Below are 27,563 nucleotides of genomic sequence, written 5' to 3'. Positions count from 1 at the left end.
TAATCATGCGAACACATAATACTTCCTGTGAGGGTTCTTTGGACCGAGGCTCGAGAGCCAAGGTCGCTTGTTCTTGAGGGGGTTCTTTGGACCTAGGCTCGAGAGCCAAGATCAATCCTTCGTGACTGATCAAATCTGCAATGAGGTTAGCTTCGCTAGAAAAAGCATCAACTAACACAGCATCCTCGTGAATAATCACGTCTTCTTCATGCAAATCATCATGCTTGTGAGAAATCACATCTTGATCATGCAAATCATCATGCTTGTCAGTGTCATCCAAATCATCATGCTCATCATTATCATTCAAATCATCATGCTTATCATCATCATGCAAATCATCATGCGTATCATCATGCAAATCCTGTGTGTCTTGCTTTGGAGAAGAAGAGATTGAGAGAGTCTCCTTTTCCCGAATCGCTTGCATCTGTGCCTGCACTTGAGAAAAGAGTCGCAACAACTCTTGCTCACGCTCTATGGCTGCCTTTCTTTCTGCTTCTCTTTCTGCTTTTCTTTCTGCGTGTCTGTGATCCATTTCTGCTTTTCTTTCTTTGCAGTCACGATCAAATTATGCCCTTCTTTCTGCTTGTCTTTCTTCGCGTTCTAACTTCCTTTCCATAAACATATGGTCCAAAGCCTCCATAGGAGTTAGTGTAATCCTTGACATAGATGGGGAAGGGCGAGGGTCGGAAAAACCTCCTGGTGGGGAAAATTCTTCTTCGCCTCTCTCATGCTCATCACCTGTATGCGAAGTATCCATTCCGCTTTGGGTGATGACCATCCGTTGAAGTGTTGTGGGTTCTTGTGGTCTCGGGTTCTTAAGTTCACGAGGAACTTGGGTTCTTGCGGGTCTTGAGGTTCTTGGGGGTCTTGAGGATCTTGAGTTCTTGGGGGTCTTGAGGTTCTTCTTTTGCTTGCAATCTGTGTTGGAGAAGGATCTTCTCTTTACTCGAGTCTTGCTCTTTTCCGCGGGCGCACCCCTTCGCGGCCTTGCGCTCACACCAAGGTTTCTTTTTCCCACCTCTCGTCGATTGGCCGGCCGCTAAGTGCACGGTCCGCTCTCAATGAGTGAAAAGAGGCACAAGGGGAGGCTGGACGAGCCCTTCTTTCTTGGGATTCTTGTCACTCTTCAAAACACGATTAGGAATCGACACGCCCAAGCGAACTTGGGTTCGTGCGACTGCAACAAGCAAAAAAATTCTTGTGATTCTTGTGGTTCTTTCCTTGAGTGATACAGAACACTGCCAAAGCTCTGATACCAATGTAAGGTGCAGTGGAATGAATGTTTGAACTTTGCTCAAGATGAGTGCTCCGAACTGTGCTCAAGGGTTCCTTTTACTTACGGAAGGGAGAGCCTTCGGTTCCTTTAGTGAGAGAGTGCAATAAACACAAAGTGAATGGACACTGTGAATGGAAATGCATGAGACTGAGAGATAGAGAAGAGAATACGACACCAAAGACGTTGTAAAACCCTCCTCCGAAGGCCCCACTCTCTATGGCGAGAGCGGTCTACTTATGATTGCAGTGTGCACAAATCTCTACAATGCTTAGACTTGCCGACGATGTCGACGACGATGAGGACGACGACGAGATGGGCTGAAATCTGAAGATGCTAAGGGCTGAAATCTGCTGAATGTTGACTCTATGTCGGTGACGATGTCGATGGCGAGGATGCGACGACGACGCGCTGAAAACGCAGATTAAAATCTGCGTTTTCCGGGCTGAAACTGTGGACTTTGTGGGATCTGATTGTGCGGCGAGGATCTGCTACGGGAAGGTGAGGTTTGCGAGGTTCGGGACTTGATCTGCGGTGTCTAAAGGCTGAAAACTGAAAACACTGGGGTTTCTTGAAGTTCCGTCGCGGAGAAGATGCAAAACACTAGGGTGTGAAACAGATGCAAGAACGCCCTAGGGCTGAAAATCTGCTGCTGTCGCCGGTTGTCCTGCAAATGCAAAACGCTAGGCTGATTTGCTATGTCTTGACGACGCCGGGGCTGATTTGCTGTGCACAAATCGCCAAGGCTGATCTGATGCAAAAACGCTAGGTCTTCTGTGGAGAAAACGCTAGAGTAGTCACGGGGGTTGGTCTTACTGAGAAGTTGCCTGTTGAGCAAGGTGCTCCTGCTGCCTCTTCTGCCAATTAGTGCTAGTCTAGGTTTGCTTATATACAAACTTACTCAATTTGACCTACCTACTTTTCAACAAAAGTCACTTAAAAATAATAAGTGAAAAATGTCAAAAATAGGAATAGGCTAAATGCACTGGAAAATTCCCCTGAAGGATTTTGATGGATTCTGATGGGAATGCTTATGATCATGCTGTGTGTACCCAGAGGATATGCATCTACACTAAGTGCCTGGGCATGCACGGTCTGCGAACAGACTCACAAAAGTGCCAGATCACTGCTAAATCTAGACTGACTTGATTGACTGAACTCTAGTCATGCTGTAGCTTGTCCACGGACACATAGGGTTGGATGTGTCACGTGACACCGCGGGATGAGATGGCCACACAGCTAGAACTGAATGATTGAACCACTTTGTTTAGTATGAACTCAGTGGACTTGGATCCCTGGAAATGATCACTCGCACATGATTGTGCTTGAGTGCAGAAGGAATGATTGCTCAAATGATTGCACCATTTCGGTCTCGAGAAAGTTATGGACATGATCGCAATATGGGATTAGTTAATCCGACATCAGTGAGATCTAGGATGGATCTAGATGTGATTACTAAATATGTCATGCTCCTTGATCAGAACGAAATCTATGGACGTGATTGCAATATGGGATTAGTTAAATCGACATCAACGAGGTCAGGTGCGGATCTAGATGCTATTGCTAAATATGTTGCCAGGATCACGGTCCTAGATTCTATGTGATATGATCTGAATGTGATGTGATGTGATGTGACTGCCGTCTTTGTACAAGTGCTGGATTTGTGTCGTCTAGTGCGTCGGTACTTAGAGTCAGTGTCTGCTGATGTCTGATTTTGCAGGCGAATGGAGGGCGATTACAATTCTTTCAAGAGGGGGGTATGTCACAAACAAATGATGTGGCATGACCACCCGGGCAAACTGTACGTACATGCTGACGTGGCAAAAAGTACGAGCAGCTGATGTGGCATGCTGATGCGGCGGACAGTATGGACTTCCGCGATTTAAGTTGATAGATGGTGACGTGGAAGCTTGTACGAATTTCCACAAATTGGATTGGTTGCTTTTCTAGCAGTTTTTGGAACAAGTTGCTTTTGGGACAATTCGCTTTTGAGCTAGATTGCTTTTGGGGCTCTGCTTTTAGGGAATCCCTTGTAAGTAAACCCTTTGGGGCCTCACTCTTCAGAGCATCTGGACGTAGAGTTTGAGAGCAGAGGACCCCTTCGGATGTCTAGATCTTCACCACTTCCATTCCGTGGCACATGACATTGGTATTAGAGCTTTGTGATTTTGCACTAATCCGCTAATCCCCAAAAAGTTTTTTTTTCTCTTGTGTTTTGCAGCTCTTCGATGATACTCCTCCCACTCTTGGAATAGTAGGACTGCCATAGCCCGTGGGACCATGCGCCTTGAGCGATGGAAAATAGCAACCGATTGTATACCGGGTGTTGCATGTAGGGTGCACCGATGAGGGGGTAGATAGTTTAGAAAAGTACGACAAGAGTGTGTGGAAGTGGCGGAGCAAGAGGAACATCGATTGGCAGCCGAAGCCGAGGCTCGTAGACGAGCGCGAGGAGACGCCGAAGCTCGTAGGCAGGAGAGGCAGCCATGTGTGATCTCATCAAAGCTTTGGCGGTTCGATCCGATACCTCTTCATTGGAGCCAGATTATAAAAAGCTTGCTAAGACCATCGCGGAGGCGGCCAATGCTACACGAACGACCACAACGAACCAATTTCTGAGAAGATAACGTTCAGTAAGTATGACAGTAAGATGGACGCTTTTGTCATTTATGCTTGGTTGCATCAATTTATATTTTATTTTGTGATTGTTAGAAAGTCAGATAATAAAAAAACTCTCTTGGCCTCCATGCATCTCACGGGTGATGCTACCACCTGGAAGGATGAGTGGATGGAGGAGGAGGACGCCCACTGTAACGGGACCTTTACTTGAAGGGTTCATTTTCGTCTCATTGTTGAAAGTTGAGTATTGTTAAGAGTTTGTCTCTTTGTGGCATTTTGGGTTCTAGCTTAATATTTTTTGATCAAGCTAAAGCTTATAATGGGAAACTTCAGTACAGAGATTGGGTTGCTTGTTGTCAATTCTTTCCTCAAAAGTTTTTTTAATTCTTGAAGAGCCACATTTTTATCCATTTGGATAATTGAACATATGACATGAGACCAAGTTGTTATGATGATTTAAATTTGTAGAAATGTCTTTTGATCAGGAGATGTTAAAAGAAGAGTGCCAGAGCCTTCAGCTGCAGCAGGACTCTACAAATAATCAGTTAGAGGTAGCTTTTTTCAATGTTTTCACTTAAATCGATGGTTTGGATCAGAACTTTTCTTTATATGAGTTGTCAAATTGTGTTCATGAGAAGACTGTGAAGAATGAACTCAAGGAAGAAAGCCGTCTTAGACTTTATGTCCAAAAAGAGGGTCAGGAGTTCAAAGAGCAGGCTCTCAAGGCTAGAGAGGTGCTTAAAGTTTTTCTTATTTGTAACACACAGAAAATGGCCAATTTTAGAATTTTCGTTTGCATTGTGCATCCATATCTGTTTTTAATTGAGAAAAATCCTTATTCTTGCACGTTGCAATTTACTTTTAGTTGTAAATAATGGCCTGCAGGAGATAGCTGTTCTCCAGAATAAGTTCTTCCAAGATGTTTCTGCACAAAGTGTGAGTCTTTCCCTCATGCTTGAGCCATGTGATGCACTATCAACCTGTAGAGTTTCTTGTGCCATAGGCTAAGATTATGTTCTACAGGGTGTCCTGAAAGAGGCACGAGAAATGCATGCAGTGGCCATGAATCAGTGTGAGGCACTTCAAGATGAGGTAATTTCAATAAGCATGTACTTTACTATCCGAGCTCAAGGATGACTCCAATTCGTAGATGATTTAGGCGCCCAAACATGTTTTTTGTGTTTCAGATTTTGAGGCTGAGAGAAGAGCATTCTTCAGAGTTGCGAGACTTAGCAGGTAGCCTCATGATAATTTTTATAGCTTTCAATTATGGTGATCAATATTGTGGCACCATAGCAATAACATTAGCTGATGAACTCACCAACCTTGACTATATGTTGTAAAACCAATTGAGGACTCTTCTACTCCCACTTCTCAAGGGCATATGTAATAAAAATTTTGAGTAGCAGGGATCAAGGTTTCAACCTTGGCCACTCGTTTTGACATTGGAGCTCTTGCGTGATGGTCCAGGCCCAGGTCTTGGACTCTCCTCCCACTTGCTCTGAGATAAAACAGGGCTGTACTACTGTGTATTAAGTGATCCCTTAGATCTCAAAAACAGCATAAAACACAAAACCGTTTAGAATGCGAGTGTACCTAGATATGTATACCAAGGCATCTTTTAGCATGAGTAAAGCAGGAACCAGTGAGGTGGTTAGTAATGTCCCTCCACGTGGCTGGCCACAGAATAAGAGGGAAGTGTAGCCAACTATCTAAGAAAAGAAATTCTGCAAATCTCCGCTTTCATAGAGGGAACCAGTGGAGAGTGCCACTGTGGATCCAAAGACTCTATACCACATTGTTACATGAAATGTATGGGAAGTGGGGGCACTTAGATTATGCACCTTTTAGCTGCATGCCTTTACAACAATCAAATACTACTCTAGCAGCCTAAAAGTAGCAGTTTCTAAATGGCTGTTGTTCATATGCTTGCTCACAGTGTATGGTGGCTTTTAGGTATTGTAATGTAACAACACAGTATGGCAAAGAGAGTAGAGCTACCTGTTTACTATGGAGTTAGCAGATGGTAACATTGACAAGAAGATTTAACCACTACAATTTGTCATTCAAGACTATCATGATAATTTGGATTTAAATCATCAGTTTTTGAGGGCATACCATCAAGCCGTTCAAAGATGGTGTTGAGTTGACTTTACAAGGAGTTCATAGCCATGTTTCAGCCTTATGAAAAAGAGACACTGTTGCAGCTCTTTTGATGATTCAGTAGGTGGATGAATCTCCTCTTGATCCAGATGAGTCTTTTGTTATGCCATTGCTTGTCTTCAACAACCTTCTCGGAGCCTTATTTGGACTTTTTTCTAGATGACTTGTGTAATCTCTTGCCTCCTTGCCAACCTTTCAATCATGCAAGTGATTTAATTCTTGCTCCCCCTTCTAAAGCTTCTATCAAGTCTCTTTTGTGGAGACAAAAAGGATTCAGTGGCAGCTTATTGAATGTTGGATAACGGCCACATTCGATCCAGTAAGAGTCCCTAGCAGGATTTGGGAATGATTGTTTTCCTAACCATACACAATGCCGATCTGTGTTTTTTCAAAGAGTAAGTCTTAGAAATTTGATCTATTTTTCCACGTATAAAATTATTTTTCTCCAAATTAAGGCAGATTAAATCCCCCCCCCCCCCCCCCCCCCCTTCCGAATCCATGTTTTTGAATCTTTAACGGCATGATCAAAAGTTGACACATACTTTACCCAAACATTGGTCCCAAGAAAACATTGGATCACAAAGAACATGTTCCATTGGTAATTTATGTTGTGCACATTGTTAAAGTTTAAGCATCTCAAGTGAATGGCCCAGTGTGAGCATTCTTGTGCATTCTCTCCCTCACTGTACGCTTCCGAGTTGTCGACTTTGACATGGTATCAGAGCCTTGTGCTCTTGATCATGGGAGAGCAGTGTGGCTAGGAGAAAAGGTGGCGGTGGTGGCTTCTATTGCCGCTAAAATAAGGAGATCGCGAGAGGCATTTTGGAACTCTCAAGGTTTGGCATCATTTTTGTCCAGTGGCGCTTTTCACCAATTGGCTGCGTTTTTTTGGGCAGCGGAGGGCAAGTGTGCAAACACCAATTGCTTGCGTTTTGAAAGGCTAGGATGCAATACCCCCAATGGCAGCTTCCGACGGCCTATTTCGGAGTGTTTTGAAACACTCAGCGGAAAAGGGTGCTTGGCTGCGTTTTTCCAGCCTGCGTTGAAAGCATGCTTGTTGAGGCGTTTTGACATGCACTAAAGCCGGCCGCTAGCGGATTGCGTCTTGGGACGCTCAGTGAAGTTTGGGCAGCTTGTTGGAGGTGCGTCTTGAGACGCCCTCCTTGCTTTGACCTGCCCCTGCCTGTTTTTGGCTACGTACTGAAAAGCTTGAAAGAGAAGGAGCCTCAAGGCATGGCGTTTGACAAAGGCAAAGGCAAGCTTGTTAGAGCTAGCGAAGGCAGAGATTCCACCCAAGAATCAGCATGGCACACTTGGCGGCAGCCATAGTGGCCTCAAAGCCAGATTTCTAGCCAATTGGCTGTTGCCGCAACATGCATCAGCCAAAGGGAGGCTTGTGAATGGCAGAGAGGGGCAAAAGGTGCTCCCTATACATGGTTTGAACCTGTGTGTCGGAGTGTAAGTTATCGGTGTTTGAACCCGTGAGTCGGTGGCAAGGAACCAACGGGACGCATACAAAACACTATGGAGGTGCGTGCAATGCATTATTGTTGGCTAGATTATGGCATGCACGACGCCTGGTCAGACTGCTACCATGGAGGAGATTGATGAGATCCGTTAGCGATCGATGCCGGATCTCTTGTAACTTGTGATTTAGCTATCCCAGCTAGCTGCTTAGTTCACACCTATCATTTTAGTTTAGGATCTCATAGTACTTTTATTTTATCATTTTGTTATTTCATTTTGTTACTTTGACTTTGTATCAGATTCACAACATTGTAACGCTCTGGTCTCATAGGTCATTTTGGCCTTTTGAAGACGTTAATATATTTCATTTCATTTCCTAGCTACATGGACACACACATGTCATATGGCTTACGATGTGCCATTGGTCAGATACGCACATCTTCTCATCAGCTGGAGATTGAGGTGGGTAGATTTAGCGAAGTACCAGCAGAGGCCAGGATATGTCAGTTATGCCATTTGGAGCCAGAGACAGAGCTGCACTATATATGCCATTGCCCAGTTTACTATGAGATACGAGGCTGTTTTCATTGCCTCTTTAGGGATGGTTTTGGGCCACTGTCTCGAGTTATGAGGTACCAGGATCAGAGATGCCTTGGGCTATTCTTGCTAGAGCTGTGCAGACACAGAGAGAGCCTCTTCAGGAGATCAGATAGGGGCAGACAGTCCCAGAGGGAGATCACTGATTTCTTTCGTGTGGAGACGCGCCAATCAGAGGAGCAGGATCCAGAGCAGCCTCTAGGACCTACCTGCACTAGAGGTATACTGATTGACAGGGCCATGGAGCTTGGGAGATCTAGACGCCGGCGATTGCGAGGATCATCACTGCATCGACGGAGGATTTACCAGAGGATCAGGATCATTCTAGCACGATATGGGAGACGCCCAGCCAGAGTGCTTACTATGGAGGACATTGATGAGATTCGCCAGCGGCCGATGCTGGACATCTTAGGACCTTGATGTGCAGATGCTCCCTCACCCTCAATTTCTTCATGTGCATGAGTTTGTATCATTGGATTGTTGTACTGGCTAGAGAGTCTCTAGTCAATCCCCCCCCCCCCCCCCCCCCCCCCAGCTTGTCACTACAGCTTTCAGTCTAGTTTTTCTTTCATAGTTTTTTCATCTTTTGAGTTCTATAGACAGTGTATCAGATACACCATTTTGTAACCGTGATGGTCTCATAGGTCATTTTGGCCTTTTGTAGACGTAAATATATCATTTCATTTCATTTCATTTCATTTGATTTCATTTCTCTCTCTCTCTCTCTCTCTCTCTCTCTCTCTCTCTCTCTCTCTGTGGTCTCACTGTTTTTAGGGTTTCGTCACTTCTTCTTTGTTGTTTTTAGGGTTTCGAAATTGCTTTTTGGTTGTTTTTAAGGTTTCGTCATTGTTTTATTACTGTTTTTAGGGTTTTAAAACTGTTTTTTTTTTTTTGCTGTTTTTAGGGTTCATCACTGTTTTTTTGTTGTTTAGGGTTTTGTCACCGTTTCTTGCTATTTTTTAGGTTTCGCCACTAGTTTTTTTTTGGGGCTGTTTTTTAGGGTTTCAAATATGTATTTTACTTCTTGTATTTTTTTGTTGTTTTAGTCTCTCTCTCTCTCTCTCTCTCTCTCTCTCTCTCTCTCTCTCTCTCTCTCTCTCTCTCTTATGGAAATTGTCGGCAAAGTGCCAACGGCTTCCCCTACGTGTAAGAAGACGCTAAAAACAGTGACGAAACCCTAAAAACAGTGAGAGAAGAAATACGGGTTATTAAGGAAGGTAAGGAGAACAAGGCATGGGCCGCGGTCATCTCCGCAACACAAGAGAGAGTAGAGGAGGCCAAAAACTCGATTGAGGTTGCCAAGAAAGGGAAAGGTAAGGAAGCTCTATGTACACCCACTCTTATTAACGTGACCCTCGAAGAGGAACAAAGGAAGAGGATGCGGTTTCTACATGTGAGGGTAACCGGCCTCAAGGACATAAACAATGTGGAAAAAAGAGGTCACAAGCCTCAGATCCATGATGGGGGTGGACAAGCCTTCACACACAAAGGCATGGAGAGTGGGCAAGAAGAGTGATGGCCCGGGAGAATCTTCAAAAGGCAGAGCTCTCATACTACGCTTTCCCTCCTTGGAAGAGAAGAAGGAATTCTTGAGAAAGAGGCCTACTCTCAAGAAGACATGTATTTTCCTCGGTGATGATCTCACTCTCTCACAGCTTGCGCATATGAGAGAGGTAATGCAAGAGATTACGGCGGCATGGGAGAAGGGAAAGATTGTAGAGCGGCTCTCTACATGACAGTGTGAGACCTATGGGACCACACTGAAGATGGCTACTTGGAATTGTAATGGATCTATGAGGTTGGACGTTGGTGCGTTTGAGGCCACTTCAGAAGACGGGGACATTGTTTTCTTCTTAGAGACTCATCAGGCCCCTTGACATCTTATGCCACATGTGGTGGGATACAAATGGGAGAGCCCACAGGACAGTCGCGAGATCCGAGCATGGGAGTAGAGGTTCAGGAGGAGTAGCAGTGCTATTTAGGGAGGAGTTACAACCACTACTACATATTGTATGGAGAGATGATCATGCCAGATACATGTGGGTGAGGCTGAGCGCTGACACAGGCCGATTTCTATACATTTGCCCATATGTTACTTCCCCCCAGTACGTCAGTATATGCTGCATCCAGACGACAAACGCCTTTCTCTATACTAGATGATGATATATGGGAGTTTTTTTAGGGATGGTGATATCATCCTCCTAAGGGACTTCAATGCCCGAACGGGCAACTCTCAGACAGTCTTCTACGACACTTCAAATGAGATGTTTAGAGAGCTAGATGTGGGTGAGTTGGGGCTTGACACGCTCACATGATAGAGAGCTGACAGAGTATGGGAGATACCTCACGGAGATGACGACTACACATGGGTTAGCCATACTTAATGGCTTAGAGCGATTTCCTAGAGCAACCGATTTCACATGCTTTCCATACAAACACGGGGCCAGTATAGTGGACTATGTTATGGCACAGCCGAGCTTTATTCCTTGTATTGAGGATTTCATAGTGGGAGCCAGACCCGTGGGCGTAGCAGTGGATCATGCTCTTTTGACATTGTCTGTTTCATTTCAGTATAGTACAGCCCAGACATCAGGAGGCAGGTCACATACCCGTTATACAGTTACACCACACTGACTCAGTTTATACAAAGGAGATCTATAGTCGTCCATGCACAGCTGGTCCTGGCCTCTCCGTGGAGAAATGCACCACTTTACTGACTGAGACATTGCATGGTGTAGCATCAGAGGCATACTCACACACTCAGCCGGGTCGGAGGCGACATTCTGGGAGCACGCCCCAAAATGGTTGGTATGATGAGGAGTGCAGAGAGATGAGAGCCCAGCTTCAGAGGGATCTTCTTTTAGGAGTTATCACTTACAGACAATCTCGGATTGCTTCCCTGCGCCTTGTGCGACGAAAGAAACGAGCTTACTTGGCCCAGATGGAGTGAGACTTGTATCAGCTGTTCTTGAGTAGAGACTCAGGAGAGGCATGGTGATTCTTTCATGAGCACTCCCCTCCTCCAATGATTACTTCTCCTGATGTGTGGGGCCAATATGCGTCATCATTATATAGGGTTCCTGGACAGGAGCCCCTTCCAAATCCTAGAGATCCATGTCCACCTACCAGTACCTTCTTTACCACTGAGATGGTAAAAAGAGCCATTGATAGGTTGAGGACCGGCAGGGCATATGATCACGATGGTCTACTAGCAGAGCACTTTATACATGTTAGAGATATGCTGGTACAGGTTCTTGGAGTGTTGTTCAATCGTGCCATGTGTGAGGGGTTACCTGACACTTGGAGGTTGTCTACTATTGTGCGTATCTTCAAAGGAGGTGATCCTACAAAGCCTGGGAATTACCGCACTCATTGGCACGGTTGTATGCATCCATTCTTGAGCACCAGTTGAATAAATGGGCAGATGGTGAGGGTCTATGAGCAAAGGGTTAGGCCCATTTCAGGAGGGGTTTCTCCACTCTTGATCATACTCTGATTCTCAGAGCCATCATTGAGGAGGGTAGGTCACATGGGAGACTGATTTATTGTAGTTTTGTGGTTTTCTGCAAAGCATTTGACATGGTACCGAGAGCTTGATTGATGCGCAGACTGCAAGAGATGGGGGTGCCCATAGTGTTGATTTGGGGGATTATGGCTCCTCCTACTCTATTTGGTATGTATGTTGATGAGGTGTCTGATTACATCGACAGAGAGGGTGATAGAGGTGCCCAACTGGCAGGGACGTGGATCCCATTGTTGTTATATGCTGATGATATTGTGTTGATCTCTGACTCACCAGAGGGTATGCAACGACAGTTGGATGCATTACATAGTCTTGCAAAGGATAGTGGATTGTCTGTAAACCTTGGTTAAACCAAGGTATGGTGTTTAGCCCCACACAATAGTGGATCAGGAGATCAGCACAGACTTTCATATATGGTCTCAGGAGATTGTAGGGTATAGAAATGCATACACTTACCTTGGGGTTGGCTTCACTGGGCCGAGATTTTCTTTGGGGAGAGCAGCAGAGACTAGAGTGACTAGAGCTTTTGCGGCCTTGGGAGGCTTGGAGAGGATGTGTTCGCAAGTTCAGTTCGAGGAGCCTCGGACAAAGTTATGGCTCTTTGATACTTTAGTAGCCTCACCTATGGGGACCTTCTATAGGCCATGATGGTTCGAGACGTATGGAGAGGCCCTTGGTATCTATGATCTCTCAACTGATCAGAGCCAAGGCCTCCGTACCCCACACTATCAATTGAGCAGAGCTAGCTGCCCCTCTAACTCGGGGTTTTACAAAGATTTCATGTGTTTGGGTTCATGTGTTAATTTCATGGTGCACTCCTAGGCTAACATGATTATCTACCCGATACATCATGGCGGTTCTCATTAGACTTAACACTTCAAAATTCTCAATCAGATACATCGTGGTGATTTTCAACAAATTCAGTGACCATGGTTCAATGTCCCATGATACAAATTTGTTCATTCATTTATTTGTTTTTGTGTGAAATGGTCATCATGTGTGTGCTTTTCAAAATCATCGTCATTTTGTCGCCGTCGTTTGTTGTTGTTGTTGTCATCTTCTTTATCTTCATTTGTATGTCGATGTTGTGCTTTGGTTTCTTAATTTTGTTGGTCTAAAATGTGGCGTGTGCAGCCTTCATGACCAATGGTGCAAAGTACACATACATTTCAATGCTTATGCTACTTGTGTGTGCCAATGCGTGTTATCATGAGGAAGGTCTTACCTTGACATTGCAAGGCAATGTCTAATTCTCGTGTACATGTGTGTGAAGTGCCTTTGTGCACATGTAGTACTTACATTTTGTTATGGCACACATTTCCATAGGGATGCGCTTGCGGCTTGTGTGAGCCAACCTTTAATTCCATAAGGAATGTCAAACCTTTGGAGGAGAGGGACTCGCGGGAACCGGTACAACCTGTGGAATACTTGGTATGAAATGCCCGAGTAGTTGGTGCTCTGTTGTGTGTGAACCTGGCTTGTTCACTGAGCATAAGCGCCGAAATGGAGCACGGAGTAATGTTCCCCTTGGAGCTGTGAAGCAAAGGGCGTGGGAAGGGAGCCCTAAAAGGGACCTCGGAGCTTGAGGTGGGACCCCTCTATAGGGTATGGTGCCTTGAGGCCTTGATAAGTGCCAGTTGTGGGATAGCCCACTTAATAAGAAAAATGAGTTTGTTTAAGCCCAAAAACAAAATTACCGAATCTGGTCTGTGAAAACTGCTCGTCGGCTAGTGTCGTTATTGGCAGAGCAAAAGGAGCAATCTGCCGCTGCAGGTTTGACCGAGTGTTAAGAGAAGCGGGTGATGGAGAAATTCTGTAGCAGTGCGCAGGCCAATTGCAGTGATGATGTGGTAGTTAGGGTCGAAGATAGCGTGGCAAGATCAGTTTATGACAAGGGTCCAGTTGCCTGAGCAGAGAAGCTTGTGATTTGTGGCTCCTAGGCGTCTGGCAGAAATGGCAACAAGCTACAATTCAAAGCAAATGGCAATGATCAGAAAAGCATGTTTGTTGCGGCGCATGAGCGAGTCAGGGGATGGATTTCAGCGGGGCTGTAGCAGGTGATTGTGAGCATGCAGCCGTGGGTGGCACGGGGTCGGAGTTCCAGGTGTTCTTCAAGTGGCGTTGAGGTTTGAAGAGGAGCAGGGGCTTGGTGCAGATGCTGCGGCAAAGCAGGGCAGCAGGTAGCTGTGGGTAGTTGTGGAGGTTGAGGGAGTGACCGTGGCAAGCCACAGACGGCAGCTTGATGATGTGGTAGTGCTTAAAACAATGAAGGTGCAATGCAGTCGGTTGCGAGCTGATGATGTCAGCAAAAAGCAGCCACTTGAGGAAGAGTGTACTGTGTGGGAACGGACCTTTCAAAAGGTAAATTCGTTACTGGCTTTATCTGGTGTTGATGAGGCAGCGAGCCAATGAGTAACAGGCTGCAAATAGCGTGGGGTGACTCAAGTGGGGCTGAAAAGTGTCATTGGTGACAACTTAGTGAAGCCAGGTCCCACCGAAAAACACTTTTCAAGTGTACAAAAACTCGTTTTGGCTTTTAGGCCACACGCACACAATTTAAAGTACGCACAAACACACAGGCTTACACAAAATTAAAAAACACACACACACACACACACACACACACACACACACAATAATAGAAAATTAATTAAAAGTGCTAATTGCGCTAAAAAATTAGGTGATTATGGGTGCAATTAAGAGATCTTGAAGAGTAGTATCTGCACACACAAAGCACGTCAAGAAATTGCGACAAATGCTTGCAACTTAGCATGAGTGATTATTGATGCAATAAAAAAATAGATTACAAGTTTAATAAAATGAAATGCTCACATAAAAATCAAGTTTCATCAATCTCAAGAGTGGGTAGTTGTTCTGGGAGCATATCCCAACATCTCAAGTGATTAAGTCATGATTGGAATGGAGGCTTATTAGAGTACGGCTTAAATGCAGAGAGAAGATGAATAATGGAGAGCGTCACCTATGCTCTGATACCACTTGTACAGATGAATCGTGCTCTCCAATGCGCAAAGGCGCAAGCTTGGCTATGGAGGGTGGAGCCTTTGCTTGGCCATGGTGTTAGAGTTAGGGTTAGAGAGATGGAGATTGGGGTTAGGTTATGCCAAGGGCAAGAGCATAAAAAGAGAGAGAGAGAGAGAGAGAGAGAGAGCGAGAGAGAGAGAGAGAGAGAGAGAGAGAGAGAGAGAGAGAGAGAAATGAAATGCAATATTAACGTCTTCAAAAGGCCAAAATGACATATGAGACCAAAAGGTTACATGTGGTGAATCTAATACCACCTCTTGGTTCAAAAAGTACAAAGAACTGAAAAGAAAATAGTGGGTGGGTGAAAGCTGATACAAAGGGAATACAAAGGGTGAGCTGATACAATGGAGCTCTTTGATAGTCGAGGCATCATATACATTTACATCAGTATCCAAAAGGTATAGAGATTCAATCTCCTCCAAGGTAGGCACTCTGTCGAGACGGCTCCCATGTCACGCCAATATGGTATGGATCCTCTGTCGCAATCTGCGTCGATGTCGAGAGGGCCCCCTCATCCGTGGGCGACGAGACCGCCCCAACTCTATCACCCGATCAAGCAGTATGCCTCCGGTGCCTCTGGTGTTGTTATATTGTGGGGGTTGCTCGAACTCCTCTGTCTGTGACTGAAAGAAATATGTAATCTTCCGCTGTCGTTGGATCTCTCTCATTGTGCCCCTCTTGAAGAGGTCCTCTCTATGTTTGCGAATCTCCAGTAAGTATAATCCGAGGCATCTCTGATCCTGGTATCTCATGACTCTAGAAAGTGGCCCCAAACCCTCTCTGAATAGACAGTGAAAGCGGCCTTGTATCTCATAGTATATTGGACAGTGACATGTCACATATGTAATGTAGCTCTGTCTCTGGCTCTATCTGGCAAACCTGACAAATCCTGGACTCAGCAAGTACTCCTCTAAATCTGTCTGTCTCGATCTCTAGTTGATGTGAGGATGTGCGTATCTGACCAATAGCATATCGTATCCCGTGGGATAGATGAGTATCCATGTATCCTGGTCTGATTACAAAACCATCCTTTGTAAGTTGGAGAAGATGCTCTCTATAGAAAGTCATCTTCGTACCTAGCTCATGAGTAGGTTGTATCCATGTCCTCTTCGTATCCAACTAAATCAAGTCGTGTCTGATGAGCCTGGTAATCTCTACCCTAGTGAGGGAGATGGAGGGTGCATCCAGAGAGTACTGAAATGGGGGTAGCCGATCCATACTAAAGCCATGTAACTGAAAGCAAGATGCCATCTCTGCATACCAACATGATCTATCTGCCTGCAATGCCAGTTGTCGCGAAGACTCTAGTGCTAATCGAGTATATCTGTCTCTAGGGAGAGCCCAAGTGCTATGCATAAATGAAACTGATCGAGTGAGTGTCCACTATGGAGGAGCAGTGAGCTCCGCCCTAAAAATGTCGTGTGGTACTAAGGCCTTGGCCCTAATCATCCAAGAAATCATAGACACCAAGGGCTTCTCCATACAGCTCCATCCATCAGTACTGCCAGTTTTGCTATGATGATCAATTGAGGCGCCCCATATCTCCACTCAGTATAGCACGGTCGAAGTGACCAAAGTGTCAAAGAGCCAAAGCTTTGTCCGCGGTTCGATGAACTGAACCTGCGAACATATCCTCTCAAGTCTCCCCAATGCTGCATAGGCTCTGGTCAATCACTTATTTGCTGCACGTCTCAGGGGAAATACTGGACCACTGAAAACCGCCCCAAGATAAGTGTATGTATCTGCATACTCCACAGTCTCTTGACCATATGTAAAAGTGGGGGCGGACCTCCTTATCCATTGCGCCGTGGTGTTAAACACCATTGCCTTGGTCTTACCAAGGTTCAGAGACAATCCACTGTCCCGTGAAAAGACATGCAATGCATCCAAATGACGATGCATCCCCTCTAGAGAATCTGAGATCAGCACAATATCATCAACATATAATAGCAATGGAATCCTTGTCCTTGCAAGCTGAGCACCTCTATCACCCTCTGTTTGTACATAATATGAAAACTCACCTACATATATCCCAAAGAGAGTCGGAGATAGGGGACAACCTTGCTTCACCCCAATGGTGGAGTGAACCATGTCGGACATGCCCTTGAGTAGTGCGTACTTGTCCTACCACTGTCCTGTATAAAGCTAAGATTCCCCATATCAGCTTTGTGGGCACCCCCATGTCTTGCAATCTGCGTATGAGTCTGGCTCGTGGCACTGTATCAAAGGCTTTGCGGTAATCCACAAAGCTACAATATATCCTCCTGCCATGGTGTCTACCCTCCTCAATAATGGCTCTGAGTTGTCAAAATCTTGTCAAGAGTGGAGAAACCTCTCTTGAACCCTGCCTGTCTTGCTGTCCGTATGTCCTCTCTCTCTGCCCATCCACTCAACTCATGCTCAAGAATTGATGCATATAGTCTAGCCAGAGTGTGACCAACCATGATGACTCGGTAATTCCCTGGATCTCCCGACTTGAAGATAGGCACAATAGTGGACATACTCCAAGTCTCAGGGAAACCCTCATACATGGCTCTATTAAACATCATAGCAAGAGGCTCTGCAAGCATATCTCTGGCATGGATAAAGTGCTCTGCTACCAGACCATCATGATCCTGTGCTCCTCCTGTCTTCATCTTGTCAATGGCTTTCCTTACCCTCTCAGCAGTAAAGAAAGTACATGTTTCTAGGCATGCCTCTGGAGGGTCAGGCAAAGGTGGCTGCCCCGATGCTGTATAGAGAGATGCAACATATTCCCCCCATGTTTCTGTGGAAGTGATGGCTGGCGGTGGAGAGTACTCATTGAAAAGCCTCCATGCCTCACTAGAGTCCTGACTCATAAACAACTGATACAGATCACGCTTTGATTGAGATAGGTAAGCCCTCTTCTTTTGTTGCACTAGGCGGCGAAAGATAATCCGTGACTGTCTATGTGTAGTAGTACCCGTGAGCACCTCTCCTTGTAATCTGATCCTCGTCTCTCTACACTCATCATACCAACTGTTTGAGGCGTGCTCCTAGATCGTCTTCGTGTAGGCTAGCTGTGGGGATATGCCTTTGATGCTGCATCATGGAGCGTTGTCGTGCCGCGGCACGTGTATGGTGGGAACAGAAGCTAATCCCTACAATATTATGGATTTTATGTGTATACCTTAAGCATGCATAAGTATATGCATTTTCTATTTAGCATGCAAAAAGCTAGTCGAAGTTTGATGTGTCACTCTTGTTGGGAATGGGCTTCGATCCCGGGCTTCTTTGTGAATGTCTTCTTGGAGCTATTATGAAATGAGCCTATAAAACTTACCTCCTATCTACTAGGCATCCTAGGTGGCATATGACATGTATAGCATGGCCAAGAGTGGCCTTAGTCATAGTATACCCCATGAGGTGTCATTCTACACATAGTAGGTGCACTTTGGAGTGATTATGGACCTAGAAAAATCCCTTAGAAAAGTGGTTACGAGTTTGTTTGATGTCATCCATGATGTATGCCAAGCTCTCTCTCAATTTTTTTTAAAGCTACTCTTGGAGGCTTATGGCGGCAAGGAGAAGATATTTGGAGAGAAATCTAAAAGAACCTCTAGATATTTCTTGAAGAGAAAGATCTAGAAGAACCTCTAGATACTTCTTGATGAAAAAGATCTAGAAACTTTGAAGATAAGTTCAAGATATTTTTGGAAAAGGAGGCACTTGTCACACAAATCCCTTAAATATTTCTAAGCAAATATCTTCTTCAAGAGGCAACCTCACCCATAAATAGAGCCTCTTGCTCCTCACTTGGGGGGGAAGCAAACCATCAAGCAACCAAGCGCTCAAGCAATCTCCATAATCAAGCCACTCTATCAAGCCATCACCGAACCTCCTAGCCATCTCCTTGAGGAAAACTTTCTCTCAATTTCAGCCCAACACATCTTGAGCTTGCTACTTCATGGCTCAAGCCTTCTATCTTCTCACTTGTAATACTCATACTCTTTATGTAACCTTCTTTCATCAATAAAGACGCATTGTTGGTGGCTTGCAAACGGTGTTGGGGACTACTACGCATCATTCAAGTTGGCTACAATATCACGAGTCTTGAGGTGTGCTTCACTTCTTTGGATTAAGCTTTTGTGGGTCTTTGTGTGTTGATTGTCTCTCTTATCTCTTTGCTGCATTGTTTGGACTGCTTTCTGAGCTTTCTTAGATGAATAACCCCGATGGTGTAACTTTTCAACCCTTTCACTTCGTGCAACATATTAGAATTAACGTTTGTATTAGCCGTACAATCCACTTCCAACAGAGAATTGTGTTACTCTTTGGGCCGGAAAGACTGCAAGAAATTCTTCTTTCTCCACGTCCTCTTATTTTGTCACTACTAGACTACTCTAATTCCTTCGATGTGCACATATTTATTCTTCTCTAGGGGATGAGTCTTGCTTTTTTAATATTACTATGAACCAAGAAGACTTGTATACACAGCTCATTCCTATCGCTAGGCAAAATATCTACATCTTTGTAAGCACTAAGTTACAATTTCAAAGAACCATTCGCAGTCTATTTGGAGCACAACGACTTGCTGTTATAAATGCATCAGTGAACCCTTTCATTTTACCTTTGATTAGATACGATCAAAGCCTTGATGTTTTCATCTTTGTTTTGTTTTGAGGGTTTCACGTGTGCGTATGTGTGTGTCTGCGTGTGAGATTCCAATGGCTACACACAATGTATTTGCTACAAACACTAAGCTTGCTTAAGTGAAAAGCTACACAGTCTCCCCACAGACCCTCACAGCTAGAGGCCCGGCGCCTTCCTGGCAAGACCGTCAACTCTTTGACACACTTTTTGGTGAACCCGACGCGAAGTTTGTTAGGGTGAGTTAGTGGGGATCTGTAAGCTACTTCAACCATGGGTGATCATCATCCGCAGCAGCAAGGTATGCCTTTTGATGCCGCTACAATGCAAATGTTTCAAGCATTTTCCTTGTTTTTGCAACAACAACATGCTACAGAAAGAAGAGAAGTGTCAGCAACCAAAGCTATTCAAGCAGTGGTGCACAAAATGGATCAGTTTAATGGGAAAGATGTGACAAAGTATCTTCGTGGCTATGTAAAGGAGATGGAGTTGCATCGTGTGCCAGAAGATGAGATGCTCCAAAGCTTTGATCTTGTTGTGACTCTTGAGATTAGAGAGCACGTGGAAGGAATCAGGAATGAGCATGGAAGAAATTGGGAGGAGTTAAAGCTAGCGATGAAGGAGGAGTATTTCATGGAGGACTCTGAGAGAGTAACAAAGAGAACTTTCCTGGAGTGGGTAGCCAAGCCGAAGGAGGGGCTCTCTCCAACAGAGCTACGCAGGGAGTTTGAGCGACGATATGCTCAACTCACAAGGATAGAGAAGGCCACACTTGACTCAGAAAAGACAGAGCTCTTCTTACAAGCAACAAGAAAAGAGCTCCAGGAGCAATTGGAGCTACTTCTTGAGGACAAAGATGCTGAGCAGGGACTGAAGACAGATTGGAACGAAGTTGAAGCTGCTGTTTCATTACTTGCCAAGCGCCAAAGGAGACGGGATAAGATGGTTGTTGGTAGTGCATCATCTACCTCCACAGCTTCTGAAAAGATGGTAAAGCCTTCTTCCTTTTTACTTCCAAAAGTTGATGACGCTGTAATAGATGAGTTTATGAAAGGTATGAGGGATTTAAAAGTAAAACTCACAAAGCTTGAAGAGAAGGGGCAACCATTGGCACCATCCTCAAGGCAAAAACAACAACCTAAAGAAGGTTTTATTCATAGATGCATATGGTGTGACAACACAGAGCATGCTAGGAGAGAATGTGACAGCTTCAGTGAAGCTTTGAGAAAAGATCTTGTCTTCTTCAAGAATGGGAAGATTCACTTAAGGGAGACAGGTTTACCCTTAAGGACTAACTTTGGGAAAGGAGGAATGCAGAGTCTGGTAGAGGATATGGCTACTACCCATGCCATCTCTGCATCTAAGGCATCTACTTATACAGTCAAGATTGAACCATTGAGGAGTTTTGAAGAAAATGGTAAGCTGTGGCCAAGTGCTATGAAGCTAGCAACGAAAGGAAAGCTTACAAGAGAAGTCCTACATGAAGCAGGTGACTGTATTCGTCTAGAAACAGGATGGAATGATCATGTGGACTCCTTGTCAGTACATGCCTATATTGCAAAATGTCAAAACAACGAAGTTTTTGTGGAAGAAAAGCGTAGGTGAGAGAGTGGTGACGAAGGACCATAAAAAAGAATTACTAGAAGAAGCGATACAATACCTCCTCGAGCGCCTCCAACACAAGCAGCACCCCCCACTTGAAGTGACTATGGAAGAAAGTACAACTGGGAGGAAAAAGGAGTCATCAAAAGGTAAGCCTAAAACTCCAACTTATAAGTTATAGTCTGATATTGAGGCTGCTACAGACTTAAAGAAAGTTCTAGAAGAAAGAATTTTGAATAGCAAAATAGAGTTTACCTTGGGAGAAGTCCTTGGCATAGCCAAGCGCAAGTTTCACGAGATCATTGATATCATCAAGAGAAAGAGGCAAACTCTTGTTGACACCACTCGTCCGCAATCTGAAGGAGAAAGCTTAAAGACACAAGTAATACAGGTGGAAGACAGAGAGCATGATGAGGATGTCGTAGGGTGCTACCATTCTTCTGGAAGAACAAAGCAAGTACAATTTTCAAATGGAGATGAGGAGTACGAAGCCATTCCAAGAAGTCACTTTTCCAGGAATCATTGGGCAAGAGCTACGACAGAGACAATGGTCAAGGTGGGTGATCTTGAAGAGCCATTTGTTGCCTTAATTGACCATGGTTCAGAAATAAACATAATGTCAAAGAGCTTATTCAACAAGTGCAAATTACCAATGGACACAGATCATGGATGAATGGTTAAGGTAGCAAATAATTCATCAGGTGAGTTATATGCAGCTTGTCCGAGTGTGAAAGTAACTATTGGAGATGTAAAGGAAGAGCAGAATTTCTTTGTACAGGACACATCTTCTTATGATCTCATCCTTGGACAACCCTACATTGTAGGGGTTAGAATGGAAACAAAGGTAATGGATGATGGTTCTGCTTATGCTAGGATAAGAAGCAAAGATGGAAAACGTGCTGTTCAATTTCTCACTGTCTGTGTGAATCATGAAAGAAATCGTGACAGTCTCCGAGAACGCCCATTACCCAGGTTGAGTAAAGAGTTTTATGATCATCGAGAGAGAATGGGTTTTGGCCAGGTATCATTGTAGAGCGGGATTACGATGGTACAAAAAGGGAAAGGTTTTCACATAAGGAGGATTTCTGTACAGGTTTTACAGGTCTAACAGAATATGGATATGTCTCTTTTCTAAAATGTGAGAACTTGAGTCGAGGTTCCCGCAAACATATACATAGTCTACAAAAGGAGTGGAAAGAGCATGGTCTGCTAGGTAACAATGAAAACATAACAGGTATGTTTGAGGAGTTTTCTTTTGTGGACACATTACAGGATCTGCAGTCTATAGTAGATTATCCTTCACATGACCAAAATGAGATAGTGAAAGTGTGCTCACTTGAAATGTACAATGTGGTTGAGGCATTTCAAAAGGAATAGGAGGATAGAAAGCAAAAACATGAAGTAAAGGTAGACACCAAGTACAAGACTGTGGCAAAGAAGGTAAAACCAGTGGCACTTCCTTTGCCAAAGGATAGCAAGGAAAAGCTAGAACAGGCTTCTTTGCAACCTAGTCTCAGAAATCCAAAAGGGATTGGACACAGGTTTACAAAGGAGTCTCTAAAGCAATTGAAGATTGGGAATGAGGACTCCTTGACACAGGTTGAAAGGGAATGTTTTGAAGAGATGCTCTCTAAACATGGAAAAGCATTTGCATTTGAGCCACATGAGATAGGATGTGTAGATCCTACCATTGTTGCTCCTATGGTGATCTTTACCATCCCTCATGTACCTTGGAACTTACTGCCAATAGCAGTTCCAAAGGCTCACTTACCAAAGTTAATTGAGCTGCTAAATGAGAAGATCAAGATGGGTATTTTGGAGCCTTCATGTGCTCCATACTCAAACAGGTGGTTCACAGTACCAAAGAAGAATGGAGCTTTGCGCTTCATCCAAGATATGCAGTGAAACCGGCCCGTTCAATCCAAAAAGGGCGGTAGACTTTACTTTAAACCTTGATTTAGCTTTCACCCATTATTAGTCGTCTATTTTACCTGTACTTTCAAGACACAAGAGAGAGGAATGGGATACAGATGCTAGAATGCACCTGTATGAGAAGACCGAGACCAGATTGGCCCCTAACTTAGGCGCCCCTTTCGGTATTTCTTTATTCTTTAAAAGAGGGAATAAATGCTGTGGATCCCTATAAGCTGCCCCGCACAAACTTGGCTGAATTTCAACTGTTCCGGCCTGATTTCGGTAGCATAACTGTACTAGGACCCTTCACAGTCAGTATTCCCATGCATTGACTGACTTTCCCGACGCATACGGACCCTTTGCAAAACCTGGCGAGAATCTGCAGCACGCTGAATTCTCTGTTTTCAGCCCTGAAAATGCGCCAGATCACCTGTACAGCGGTCCCCTTGCGTCCCCGAACCTCCTGGGGGTATTAGGGTCCGTTTAGGGCCAAAACCCTAAACCTGCAAAAATACACAGCAGGCTGTAATTTACTGTTTCGGGCTCCGTTTCGCGTGCCGGTCGCATCCGTAGCAAGTCCTCGAGCTCCCGCACCTGTAGGGCTACTTGCCCTTTAAATCGGACGAGATTTCTGGCGTGAAACCTCTCCGAATTCACCTGTACCTGCGGGGGAATTAGCCGCTAGCTAATCCAGTACCTGTGCAAGAGGCTCTTGCCTCGGCAATCGCGCATGAACCCACACAACTGTACATTGGTCAAATGAAGAGCCCACTAGAGGGGCATAACATACTGCCAAAGGGGAGAGAGAGGGCAGTGCGTAGCGTATAGGGCATCACTCCTGGCACCGCACTGTGCATAAGAGGGAAAGCAAGCACTCCATAGCTCTTAACCTGTGACAAAAACTGAAAATGAGGCTCTGCCCCTCCTAAATTCAGCGCCACTTCTTGTTGCATGAGGCAAGTGCACCAGAATGTGCCACTTGGCACATTTATAAGCATTTTCCCGTTTTGGGGTTGCCGCCTAGAAATCTCCCAACCGGTTGCCCAGTTGACTTCACGGTAGAGTAAGAAAATGTTCCCTTTGTCATTCCGGAGGTAATGACGTCAACACATTTTCAGGTCTCAAAATAGCAGTTCCCTAAATTTTAGGAGATGCTGCCATTGTATCTTTCTAGGTCATCCGACCCTCTTTGTACGCTGCGGCCACATCCAAAACTGAAATGTAGCCTCTGTAGCAAAGGATTCCACTTTGGCTAGTCAATGACCCCACTTGGCTAACCATAGTCCTTGTCCAACCTTAGTGCTCTCTTGCCCTCAGGCCTAGACTCCCTCTGAACAGTTCCACACTAGCTATGCAATGCAGGGCAGTTAGATTTCCCGAGGGGTGTTTCCAAAAAGTGAAAGTAAATAGATAATAAGAAAGAAATCAACAAAAAGGATAGATAGTAGTCACACGCTGGTGACATACCCCCCTCTTGAAATCTCAAACGTCCTCGTTTGCATCTATGTCGTACATGCTCTAGTCAACACTGATGTATTCAACACCTGTCGACACATGTACGACACATACATGCTCATTGTCAACCTTGGTGTATTCAACACCTCGTCGACTCATGTATTGCTTGCGTGTGAACCCTGTCCCAATGACATAGTGGTAGCTTCGCACTCTGCCATTGCTTTGAGTCACTAACTTTCCAATGACAAAATGGTAGCTGCACATTTTGCCACTGTCTTATAGTACACGTTGGATCCCGTAACACTTTCGAGCATACCCAAACCGACAGTTTAAGAATGCAGTTACACATGTACTCTTTAATAGAAGCAACTACTAACCAAACTTTTGGACATTCCATAAGAGCAATTGCCAAACTGACAATCTGTACAGCTCTAACATTCATGTAACAGGTATTTCATTTGAGCTCACTTTAAATACCATGTACATCATTTGTTTCAGAAGCCATTGTCACACTGACAATCCATGTAGCTTTGAAACTCAAGGGGTCAAGGTAGGTTGCAAATCGAAGGCTTCCAGGTAAAGTGATAACACAGTTGGTGATTCTGCAAGTTCACCTTCTTCCATCCACTTAGCATCCATTGGTGGATAGTTTCTGAACTTTACCAAGTAACGCCTAGCAACCTTGCCTTTCACTTTCCTTTCTTTGTGTGCCAAAATCTGTTCAGGGACCAAGATCTCGTCAAGTTCCTCGACTTCCGGCTGATCTTCAGCTGGCATATCTTCTGGCACATCACCCACATAGGGTCTGAGAAGACTCACATGAAACGCATTGTGAATCTTCCAACTGTCAGGCAATTTCAGCCTATATGCAACATCACTGATTATGTCGCACACTTGAAAAGGCCCATAGTAACGCATGCTGAGCTTTGGAAACAGTCTTTGCTTGCCCTTCATCTTCTTTAACCTTGCCTTTTCAAAGCGTAAAAGCACCCAATCACCAAGTGAATATACCACTTCACGACGGTGACGATCAGCTGCTTTCTTTTGCTTTGCCTGAGTCTTTTCTAAGGCCACTTTGACCTTCTTGTACATTTCATCCATGTCCTGAACATATTTATCTGCTTCAAATCTCTTGTCCTTTGTATGCAGTATGGGAGGAACTTTCTTGCCACCTTCAACTATCTCAAAAGGTGCCTTGCCAGTTGATGAATGCACTGTATTATTGTATGCATAGTCCACCAATGGCAAATACTGCTCCCACTTTCCTTTATGCTCTGACACATAACACTTCAGCAGATCTAGGATAGTAGAATTTGCCTCTTCTGACTGCCCATCTGTTTGAGGATGAAATGACGAAGAGAATTTGAGCGTTGTGTCCATATTCTCAAACAAGCCTCTCCAGAACAAACTTGTCATGCGTGGATCACGGTCGCTAACAATCGACTGTGGCATGCCATGATACTTGAAAATATTGCTCATAAACAAGCGTGCCATCTGATCTGGCTTTATCTTCTTCCTGACAGGAATAAAATGAGCCTGTTTGCTGAATCTGCAAATAATGGTCCAAATACCATCGTTTCCTGTCTGCGTTCTCGGAAGATCAAAGATAAAATCCATAGCAATACTTTCCCATGGTTTATCTGGAATAGGTAGTGGTTGCAATAACCCTGGTGCCTTTTGCCTGTCAAACTTGACCTTTTGGCATATTAGGCATTCTCGCACAAAGGCATCCACATCCCTTCTCAATGTAGGCCAATAGAAGAATGTCTCAACCGCTTTAACTGTAGCATCAATACCACGATGCCCTGCATACGGTGGGACATGACTCTCTTCCATAACTTTGCGTCGCAATGGCTTTGTGACACACAATGTGCCATGCATCATCATGAACCCGTCTTTAAGAAGATAGTGTTCATGACGTTGTCCATCCATTAGTTGCTCGAAGACCCTTGCAAAATCTTCATCATTTGCATACTGTTCTCTCATATCATCAAGTTCATGATGATAAGGAATTGACACAGCTGAAATTTGTGGCTTCCTTGACAAGGCATCAGCCACAACGTTCTTCTTGCCTTCCACATGCACAATCTGAAAATGGAACATGGACAAGATATTTGCCCATCGCATATGCTTCTCAGATAACTTTGTTTGTGTCAAGAAGTATCGCAAGGTCTGATGATCCGTTTGGACAACGAAATCTGCATCTAGCAGGTAGTGTTTCCAACTTAAGAGCGCATGAATCACAGCCAGTAACTCTTTCTCATAGACCTGCATGGTCATCTCTGGCCCTTGCAAAATTCTGCTCTCATAGGCTACTACCCTGCCATCTTGCATTAGCACTGCACCAATGCTACTACCGCAGGCATCACACTGGACCACAAATGACTTCCTAAGATCTGGCAACACAATGACTGGATCCGAAGTCATCTTTTCCTTTAAGAGATTAAAAGCTGAAATCTCTTTTTGTGTCCATCTAAAGGTGACTGCCTTCTTTTGAAGAGCATGTAAAGGTGAAGCAATCTCAGCGAAATTTCGGATAAACCTTCTGTAATAGGAGCATAGTCCCAAAAAGCTTCGGACATCATGCACCGCCTTCAAATTTGGCCATGACTTGATCGCTTCAACTTTTGCAGGATCCATTCTGACACCATCCTTTGAGACAATGTGTCCCAAAAAGTGAATCTCTTCCAGAAAAAACTCACTTTTCTTTGCATTGATGAGCAACCTATGATTGCGTAGCTCTTTGAACACAATGGCCAAGTGATGCCTATGCTCCTCTTCATTCTTTGAGTAGACTATCATGTCATCAAAGAATGTACCAACAAACTGCTGGTGTGGACGGAAAATTCTGTCCATCATCCTATTGAACGTAGCAGGAGCATTTGTGAGACCAAAGGGCATCACTAAAAATTCGTAAAGGCCAAACGTCGTTCTAAAAGCAGTCTTGTGCACATCCTCTGATCTAATGCGGATCTGATGGTACCCACTCTTTAGATCTATCCTGCTAAACATAGCTGCTCCTTCTAATTTGTCCATAATATCATCAATTCTAGGTATAGGGAACGTATTCTTGATGGTATTCTTGTTCAGTGCACGGTAGTCGATGCACATATGCCATGAGCCATCCTTTTTCTGCACCAACAACACTGGAGAACAGAATGGAGATGAACTGGGCTGAATTAGCCCCTTTTCTAACAGCTCCTGTACTTGGCCCATTATCTCTTTCTGCTGAGCCGCACTAACCTTGTACGGAGGCTTATTTAGTGGGCTAGTGCCTGGCACCAAATCTATCGCATG

General features: G+C 44.5%; 1 protein-coding gene across 8 annotated transcripts in view; it reads left to right on the top strand.

The window, feature by feature from the left end:
* Positions 1-27,563, top strand: part of LOC147455284 (uncharacterized) — a 90,377-nt gene that overhangs the window by 37,254 nt on the left and 25,560 nt on the right. For 6 of the 8 annotated variants that reach the window (XM_086514100.1, XM_086514101.1, XM_086514103.1 and 3 more), the window contains exons 9-13: positions 4,378-4,443; positions 4,531-4,626; positions 4,778-4,828; positions 4,916-4,984; positions 5,080-5,128. In XM_086514100.1, the coding sequence (XP_086370226.1) occupies positions 4,378-4,443; positions 4,531-4,626; positions 4,778-4,828; positions 4,916-4,984; positions 5,080-5,128 (331 nt within the window). The remainder of the gene's footprint in view (positions 1-4,377; positions 4,444-4,530; positions 4,627-4,777; positions 4,829-4,915; positions 4,985-5,079; positions 5,129-27,563) is intronic. The other 2 variants (XM_086514102.1, XM_086514105.1) reach the window with 1 other exon arrangement.

This window comes from Adiantum capillus-veneris, chromosome 6, assembly GCF_014529385.1.
Source record: "Adiantum capillus-veneris isolate H3 chromosome 6, ASM1452938v2, whole genome shotgun sequence".
Lineage (NCBI taxonomy): Eukaryota > Viridiplantae > Streptophyta > Polypodiopsida > Polypodiales > Pteridaceae > Adiantum > Adiantum capillus-veneris.
Note: the sequence above shows the minus strand (reverse complement) of the source record. Positions and strands in the feature narration are given on the sequence as shown.